Consider the following 10,324-nt stretch of genomic DNA (forward strand, 5'->3'; position numbering starts at 1 on the left):
CAGCCAGGGTGCCGTATGTCCATGTAAACACAAGGCACAAGTTATGGACAGACACAGCCAAGGTGCCGTATGTCCATGTAAACATACGGAACAAGTTATCTACAGACACAGCTAGGGTTCCCCATGTCCATGTGAACATATGGAACAAGTTATTGACAGACACCGCTAGGGTGCCGAATGTCGATGTAAACACCAGGCAGAAGTTATGGATAGACACAGCTAGGGTGCCGCATGTCCATGTGAACATACGGAACAAGTCATGGGCACAGACAGCCAGGGTTGCCCATGTCCATGTGATCATATGGAACAAGTTATGGACAGACACAGCTGGGGTGCCGCATGTTCATGTGAACATACGCAACAAGTTATGGACAGACTCAGCTAGGGTGCCGCATGTCAAAGTGAAAATACGGAACAAGTTATGGACAGACACAGCTAGGTTTCCCCATGCCAATGTAAACACAAGGAACAAGTTATGGACAGACACAGCTAGGGTGCCGCATGTCCATGTGAACATAGGGAACAAGTTATGGACAGACACAGCTAGGGTGCCGCATGTCCATGTGAACATACGGAACAAGTTATGTACAGATATGGCCAGGGTGCCGTACGTCCATGTGAACATGTGGAACAAGTTATGGACAGACACAGCTAGGGTGCCGCATGTCCATGTGAACATATGGAACAAGTTATGGACAGACACAGCTAGGCTCTCCCATGTCTGTTTGGAGGCTTCATCTTGTTCTTACCTGCAAAGCAAGAATAATATTTATTTTGAGTAAGTGAGTGAGTTGGGTTTAACACCGCGTTTAACAGTATTCCAGTTATATCGCGGCGTACCAGTTAAATATGGGAGGAAAGCCCGAAGTGATGCAGGTCTCAGACGTTTACCACTTCAGTGAAACCCACGAGCACGGGTATTATTCTGACAAACCTAGAAACATAATCGGGGCAAACCAATAACCATTGGTTTCTGGCGTGACGACTGGACCGCGCGTATATTTTGAAACTATGAGTCTAAATATATATATTTTTGAAGAACATACATCTTTCAACAATTTATATTTATTGTGCTAGGCATTTTGTTATAAGGGCCTAGTCCTATTACGGCGTCGTGTTTAAATGAAATTTCCGTATATCCATTTAGTATAACATATCCCAAATCTTACAAAACGAAATATTTAATTTACATTAAGATTTTGGTCAATCTCGTTATATTATGGCCTTTTTTTGCGATGACACATTGGTCACGCTTTACTTTTCTATCATGGCAATGGTGTAAGGGAGGTAACTCTCGCTGATGTTGATCGAATCTGCGTAGGAATTTTAGGTATGTGTTTATGTATTCTTTTATGTTTCAATGGCTTACGTCGAAATATTTTAACTCCCCAGGAGGTATTACGCCCAGTAGATTTGGAGAGGTTCCCATCCACGATGTCCTGTACTGCATTTGCATCAAGGGACGCGAAGCGGTCACTGGACGCTTGAACTTTTGGCTCTACGGAAACGCTGGCTGTATTTCCTAGTTCAGGGGCCATCTCAGAACGGTTTTCAGCTTCAACAGCTGTTGTGAGTAATAATAATAACAAAAGTAGGCGGGTGTATGAAAGTCATAACTATTATAGAGTTGCAACAAATGTTTTTACTCTGTTAAAAAATGATTTTCTTTTCTTTTCCCTTTAGCCAAGCCCAAGAAAATTACATCATTTATGATTATGATTGGGTAATTTATGAAAATAGGTAAATTTCATTTACCTTCAAATTCGTGAATTATCTCAGAAAATGTCTCGTCGTCCCAATCACTCAATATTTCATCGAAATCTCCGATGTGGAAGTCAGGGTAAATTTCCATCTGTTCCTCCATGTTGATGATTTCAAAAATAGTTCCATTAATTAATGTATACATACACATGTTATGCTCATTCGACAACACTTTTTAACCAATCAGATCAGAGAACATACCTACTTTTATGTTACAATTTATCTCATCTACATGTGTATAAAAGCTAGACAACTTTATTAGGTTAATTCATTTAAAATGTCATTATAATTATTTGCATTAATGTATTATTTGATCAAGATAGTACTGCTGCGATATAACTGGAATAATGTTAAAAGCGGCGTAACATCCGACTAACTCACTCACTTGCTCACTCAAGATAGTACTTAGTGTCGATCTAAACAGTAATTAAGAAAAGTAAGACACTTATGTGAAAAGAGATGAAAAGAATGTACAGAAAAGGAAGAATGTACAGAAAAGAATAAAGAAATGATAAAAAATAAAGAAAGACTTAAATTTATTACAATTGGTGAGTTTAGTGTGAAGTCTGATGAAGACAGTACATCAGGCGTGTATAAGGATATTTCCCCTCTTAGTCATGTAGCACACTCCCTTTCTGTGATCTCATTCGATATTCATATTCAATGAGCAAGGTAACGTTGCATCGGCAATCACTCATGTTTCGGAAGTGGGGTGCTTAGTTGAGACATGTATTCTTACCATGACACGTGCTTTTGTTTTTTCCCCATCCCATTTAATTATATGTTCGCATGTTTGAATACCATGAGTGCTGAGAGATTTCATGATTTAACGTTTTAAAACATATGACACATCCCCATTTACTGCATTCTTTAAAGAGAGGCATGTGACAGAAACACATTATACACTGCAGTGAACCCGTGTTGCTTTGCTATCAGAGCAGCAGTTAACCCCTGTTTGGTTTTTAAGGTAATATCTACAATCGCATGTGAAATGATGTATTTCACCATTTCCACCCTGTTTCCCAAAGTTGCATGTTGAAGGATGGTGCTCCCATATATATCCGTCACTGTCGGATCAGCTCCTTTCTTCACAAGTTCCTCAAATATACGTATATTCCCCAATCCCGCAGCAACAAAAGCTGGGGTTCTTCCCACACCTTCTCTTACGTTGATATCCACAATGTTGCGGGAAACCAGGTACCTCACTATTTGTATGTTAACTCTACATGCCAAATGAAGGATAGTGTCGCGATCTTTATTTCTTAGAGTCAAATCAGCACCTTTCTTCACTAGTAAATCAAACACATCTTTGTACCCCAAACTTGCCGCAAACATCACTGGTGTCCAGCCACTCTCTCCTCTCCTGTTGATGTGTTGTACAATGCTGTTCAGCGTTAGGAGGTACTTCACAATGTCCAGATTTCCTCCAACACAGGCCTTCTGAATAATGTTGCCACCGTCAACGTCTACACTTGACAGATCAGCTCCTTTTCTCACAACTAAATTGAATACATCTCTGTACCCCATCTCTGCTGACAGTAATGCTGGTGTCATTCCTCCGTTGTCACTACCGTTGATGTTGACAATGCTATGTGTAAGGATAAATTTGACAGTCTCCCTGTCTGTGGACGAAAATGCAATATGAAGAATGTCTGAACCTTCATCATCAACGGGGGTCAGATCAGCTCCTGTACTCATGAGCAGATGTAACACCTCTTTGTGGCCACCGACGGCTGCTTCCATTGCTGACGTCGTCCCAAGCATGTTCTTACTATTGATGTCCACAATGTTCTTTGTTAGAACATAGCTTACTAGCTCAATATTACCTCCTTCACAGGCCTTGTGGAGAATGTTGTTGCCATCTTCATCCACTTGTGTCAGATCAGCTCTTTCCTCCTGCAGTAAGTCGAATATATCTTTGTGTCCCATGGAGGCTGTTATCATTGCTGGTGTCATTCTATCTTTTCCTCTACTGTTGATGTCCACAATGTTCTGATTGAGGACATACGTCACCAGCTTCATGTTTCCTCCTTTACAAGCCTCATGTAGGATGTTGTCCCTAAAATCAGTTACTATAAGAAGGTCAGCACCTTCCACAACAAGCAGGTCAAACACTTCCTCATGTCCATTATCTGCAGCTACTAACACTGGTGTTACCCCTTCCCAGCGTCTGGCGTTAATGGATGTAACATTCTGCCTAAGAATATACTGAACTATTTCAATATTACCTCCTTCACAGGCTGCATGAAGAACGGTGTTACGGGCACGATCCCGAAGGGCCATATCAGCTCCTTTGCTCACCAGTAGATCAAAGACATGCTTGTGTCCCTTCTTTGCCGCATTCAGCATCGGTGTGCAGTCATCCTCGTCTCTACTGTTTATGTCCAAATGCGTATCTGTTAAGACATGATTAACTATCTCAATACTTCCTCCTGAACAGGCTAGATGCAATATTGTGCCACCGTTAGAATCCACAAATGACAGATCAGTTCCTTTCCCCACAAGTATCTCAAACACATCTTTGTTGCCGTTGAGAGCTGCTTTCATAACTGTTGACTGCCTCAAGTTGTCTCTGTTGTCGATGCCCACAATGTCCTTTGTGAGGATATAGTTCACTATACCTATGTTTCCTCCTTCACAGGCAATGTGTAGAACCGTTTTTCTGTCCTTATCCAGCAGAGATAGATCCGCTCCTTCCCTAACAAGTAAGTCAAACATGTCTTTGTGTGCTTTCCCTGCTGCAAACATCACCGGGGTCCTCCTGTTCAGACCTCTGGTGTTGATGACTGCCTGGGCCTCGAGCAGGATGAGTTTGACTCCACAAAGGTCACCATCAATGGTGGAACTCAGAAGCTTGGTGTGAGGCTGGGTCAGGAACTGCTGCTTGTTTTCCTTTGCTGTAAGACAGGAACATATTATTCGTTATGGTGTCTTCAGTTGCCGTATACGATGTCATATTAGGTTAGCAGAAAAATATTGGGCGAGGCGTCATAATATGACACCGTATACGGCCACTAACGTATTTATTATGCCGAAAAGATTTGGTATCTTTGTCGCACATGACATGTCAAAACTTAAAACTCAAAACTTACACATACAACCTAAGACGTTTCGGGTCAAAGAGAGACTACTCTTCCAAACTCAGAAGCGAAACATTGTAGATGATTTTAACTTCATATGATCTTTACTAAAGTTTTTATTAACGAATTTATGTACCAGAATTTTCATGTGAAATATGTGAGGTGGGTGTTGGAAAATCAAAAATGGCTATTACTGACGGTATACGGTCTCATAGTAGGTCATTAACAACCATCTTGGATTTTTACTGGCGGTATACGGGCTCATAATGGGTTCGTAGTTTTGCTCTCTGACTGGTCAATTTCACTTTGAGGCATAATAAAGGAAAGGATTATGTATTGGCACTGAGATTTAACTCAGCTGGTGCAGTTCATAACCCACTCGGTACGAGTGATTACGGAAAATACGTCACGAGTGAAAATAATTTTGTAAATTCCTGTCTAAAGCTCGGAACTTAAAACATTAATTTCACGAGTGACCTATAGCTATTTTCTGTAATCACTCGTACCGAGTGGGTTATTCTGTTTATTGAATTTTGAATTTTATACAGTTTAATATATTATGTTAATGTCAAATTTTGTTTCGTCACGATATGGCTGAAATATTGCCGATGTGGCGTTAAACTTTAACTCACTCACTCACTCACTCACTCACTGTTTATTACTCATAATCATATTAAAGACGTTTCAAGTGGAAAAAACCCTGTCGCCGACCAAGAAGCAACTGTATCAATCCTCGTGTGAAAAAAACAGTGTACACTCACTCCAATCGAATTACTCACTTAACGTGCTGTTATGCGTGAAAAGTATAGTTCTGTTAAAAAAACATAAAGATCACATTATTGCAGTTATATTTATGTCTGCTTTACACAGCCTACACTACTTCGCAATGATAAAGAAGACATGTTTCCAAATAGGTTCTTCAGGTTTTTTAATCAAGGCTTGTTTTGACAAGATCTCGTCACTGACAGACAGCCGCCGTCGTGCATCGGCAGAGACATAGAGTATACTACACTCATTCTCGTTAGATACAATTTTTACGAAACGAGTGGACTTTCTTAGGTATCTGACAGAGCGAAACGAGAATGACAGTTGTATTTTTTTTATTACCCACGTTGAATATATTTAAGTGTAAATAAATAACAACTTTCGTTCGTTGACAGACGAAGAAAAATTGAAAAGTCAAATTAGTGCCGCGCTTTGAATATCGGACCAGCAGTCGGACACTCGCACTGCCGGGGTCCCATCTGTGCAGGCAAAATGGTTCGGTTTCCTTGATCTATCAGCTGAATTCATATCATGTATGTACCTTTTTTGAAGAGGGAAATCAGTGTGTTCGTCAAAGACATTCATGTTAACTGTACCACCCTATACTGAAGACTTGAAAATCAACAAACCCAAATCTGCTTGCATGTCCGTGACAGCTTCGAACGATCGAAAGGCGAGGTCACCACCGGAATAAGAAAAGACAACCATGATCTACTCACAGCGTTTTACGTTAGAGATTAGGAATGTCAGGCACACTTCTACAGAGTTTTTGAATGATTTGTATCGGAAATGTTCACTTTGAGTGATCTGGTCGTGCAGTCGTGAACAAACAACTCCCGAAACAGTGCCACAAAATATGCTTCGAAGGGAACACTGATGGTACAAACAGATCATCCCAAGTAAGTCTAGATACTAGTATCTGTCCTGATAGTTTAAACTGACTTCATTTCACCCTGCTTATCCTTTTACGTTAAATCAAATTGAAAGCTGCGTAAGTGGTCGGCTGCGGCACTCTCATGGGGAACCCCCGATCTATTGATCGGTAGTCGTACATTGTAAATGGATATAGCTCAATTAAAGAAGCTGTGAATGACTTTACGTGATTTTTAATGTTCATAGCATTCATTTGTGATATTTGTGTAGCTCTGACAAGAGCTTTTGGCCTCTGATACTGAAAAGAAAGGATATGTCAGCTGATGGAGTGTATAGTGTTACGTGGTCGTTGTCTTCAGAGGCGGCCTCGGTGTCTACAGCTAGGTAATATCTCAACTCAGCTATTTTATCGGCCTTTTCACAAGCATACTCGTAGTATTCATTGCAAACGCTTTCCAAACTGGCCATTCAGCTTCGGAGGTGAACGGTGGTTTTCTTGACGGGCCTTGTCATATCGATGCTGCAGTCCTTCAAGCGTGTCATTCAACAAGACAACCTGCTCACATGCTTTCTTTTGCCTCGTACAGTTCAGCGTTAAGGGCAAACTTTTCCATAATGTTGATAGTAGGTTGATGTCAGAAAAACTGATGTCAAATCCAGGGGACAAGGCTGTTTTATACGATTGTGATGACACGCCCATCTGCATATCTATGTCGCAAGCTGCTTCAGTTTGCATGTCGATTAAGTGTTTTGACAAGCAGTGATAACTCGTGCCAGCTGACCTGTTAGAATTGCTGTATTTAAGAACAGTTGTGTGTGTTCAGACTGTGCTGTGCATAAGTAGATCTTCGAGTGGTACTGATTGAGTCGGTTATTGATTGGTCCAAGCTATTGTTGTGCTGATGGATAAGCAGACACTACGTTCACAGTGTCTACCATCAATTTGGAAAGTGAGACAGTACAACGTAAAGCCATCTTCTGTTTTTACAAGAAACACATTTCCATTCCTATGCGACAAGGAACATTGTTGTCCTTTTGGATTACTCAACATTGTAACTGAATCAAACTGTTTGGTCAAGGTACAAAGACAATACCTTGAAAACCACTAATAGATGCATACCATTGGATACAGTCGGAATCATGTCAACTTCTTCATGAAAACCACTTTCCTTGCAATACCGACATTATTGTTGTTAAATACATTACTAAAATGACGTCCAAAAGAAACTTTACCAACTGAAAATATAAATTTCAGACAAAGTGTAATTTTTTTTCTGATGAAGTCTATCTAAAACACATAACCTAAATACAACAATAGTGTATGCAGAAAATGTTAATCGTCTGTTACATGTTTGCGAGATAACACGCGAAAAGTGAAAAACACGTGCACCACGGACAACTGCAAATGCACGTGCGGGTAAGGGTATAAAACGATTGCATCCACAGTGATAAAAAAACACAAAAGAAATGCCACGACTCACAGTCGAACAACGTGAACGAGCCTTGGGTATGGGCACGGATGGGAGCCCCCCACGCCCATATTGCACGAACTTTCGGTTGCTCCCGTGTTGCCGTTACTAACTTGATGCAACGTTACAGACAGACAGGGCGGACCGCTGACAGGCCAAGAACAGGCAGACCCGAGTGACCACGCCCCATGATGACCGGTACTTGCGTAGCTTGCACCTCCGAAATCGCTTCCTGACAGTGACGTCATCGGCGACAAATACCTTAGGTCACAGGGTTAGTCGACAGACAGTGGCCAGGAGACACAGGGCTCATGGAATCAGGGCTTTTAGACCATACAGAGGACAGCTATTGACAGCGCAACATCGTCGTCTGCGATTGAGATGGGCCCGGACTGTACGACGTTGGCAACGACGTGACTGGCAGACTGTTGTCATCACTGACGAAAGTCGATTCTGTATGTTCAGTGCTGATGGAAGACAACGTGTTTACCGCCGAAGGGGTTAACGAACGGCGGCGTGTTGCGTGCAGGAGGTCGTACCATATGGTGGAGGGAGTGTCATGGTGTGGGGAGTGATCTGTGGGCAGGAGAGGACACCGCTGGTCATCGTTGACGGAAACTTGACAGCTCAGCGTTACATGGATAACATTCTTCGTCCAGGTGTCCCACCATTTCCCCATCAGCAGCCACGTGGTGTCATTTATCAGCATGACAACGCTAGAGCCCATACAGCCAGAATTATCACTAACTTCCTCGCAGCCAACAATGTCAACGTCCTGCCGTGGCCTGCACGCTCACCCGACATGTCCCCAATAGAACACCTCTGGGACTTGATGGATCGTCGTGTTCGACAACGACCACACTCTCCAGCCAACGGAAAGAACTGATCTTGGCCCTCCAAGAAGAATGGCGTCAAATCCCACGTGACCTCATCAGACGACTGACTTTTTCTGTGCGTCGAAGAGTTTTTGCGTGTATTGAGATACATAGGAGATAAGAAGTCCTACGTAGGAGATAAGAAGTCCTACGTAGGAGATAATAAGTCCTACGTAGGAGATACTTAGACAAAAAAAAAATTCACCGTGGCCTTACTACGCTTCAGTAGGTGGGATACCAATGTCAATATAAATAAAATTCTTGAATTTAAACCCAAACCTACTTGAAACTACTTGAAGACAGGATGAGGTGATTTTGAGAAGATGTTAGTCACTATAGGTTTACACGTTCGATTTAATGAGGAAAATCCCAAATTTATCATCAGTAATGAGAAGTTCACTAACAAGCATATTTTTCTTGCCTGTGAAAAATGCATATGGGATTACTTAAGTCACTCTTTTTACTCATGACCCGTTTAATGTAATGATGCATCCAAGAGGTCCATCCCCATGGTGGCCCACTTTATTATGGTTTGGGGGGCAATTTGTTGGGAACAAAAATATCTATGGTCGCTATACAGGGGGATCTGACAGGAAAAGGGATGAAGTCGTCCTGTTATTGGTCCTTTCTCATAGTAACTGGGTCATTGTCCAGCAAGACAACGCCAGACAACGTCATACCACGAGAATAAGCAATTACTTTGCAAGTGCAATAGCGCTGCCTTATTGCCATTGTCAGAATGCTTTGCTGACATATCTCCCCTCTTTGAGCATCTGCGGAGACTACGTCCAGCCCCTTGAGGATGTTGGATGTTTGTTGTTTAACGCCGCACTATTTCAGCTATATGACGGCGGACTGTAAGTAATCGAGTCAGGACCAGACAATCCAGTGATTGACATCATGAGTATCGATCCACTCAATAGGGATAGAGCAGGATCTACATGACCAGTTGAGGCAGAATCTTTAGAGCAGGATCTACGTGACCAGTTGAGGCAGAATCTTCAAATTACGCTATCTGGCTTGTTACATTTTCCATAAAAACACAGGTACTAGTTTGCATAGATACCTCCAGAGGCCTTACTAAATGCGGAGTCGACGGTTGTCGCTAACTGTTTTCTTTCAGAGCCATGATTACGATTCATGTTCAGTGTAAATCTGTTTTCATACCGTATGTGTATTTGACTGCAGCTCCCTTTGTAATGCTGAAGCTACGACTTCATTCATACACATAAAGTCAGGGAAAATTATGCATGTGACGCCTCCAGTGATCTTATCCAAAGCCATATTACTGAAAGTGGCCTCTGAAAAATAGACACATTTAAAATATTGCCATCTGGGCATGATGAGAAAGCAACATTCAAATTGTAAATTCAAATGTTTTCGTTCTTTTACATATCACATTTGTTATCATGAGTGTTCCATAATTGACGATCAATTTTCGTTAGCTTATTTGAAGAAAATTCCAGTATAGTCTATTAACTTCACTACTCCTCTTTGAAAA

The 10,324-nt window shown here is 41.6% G+C and overlaps 1 protein-coding gene across 1 annotated transcript; it reads right to left on the bottom strand.

Annotated features, from left to right (window-relative positions):
* Positions 1-2,631: 2,631 nt before the first annotated feature.
* On the bottom strand, positions 2,632-9,965 carry LOC125372054 (putative ankyrin repeat protein RF_0381). The gene is made up of 2 exons (XM_048380934.1): positions 9,890-9,965; positions 2,632-4,658 (listed from the first exon to the last, which is right to left on the bottom strand). Exons 1-2 carry the CDS (start codon positions 9,963-9,965, stop codon positions 2,632-2,634), a joined length of 2,103 nt encoding a protein of 700 aa, XP_048236891.1.
* Positions 9,966-10,324: the final 359 nt, after the last annotated feature.

The sequence above is a fragment of the Haliotis rufescens genome, unplaced genomic scaffold (genome assembly GCF_023055435.1).
Source record: "Haliotis rufescens isolate VD_foot unplaced genomic scaffold, xgHalRufe1.0.p SCAF_34, whole genome shotgun sequence".
Taxonomy (NCBI): domain Eukaryota; kingdom Metazoa; phylum Mollusca; class Gastropoda; order Lepetellida; family Haliotidae; genus Haliotis; species Haliotis rufescens.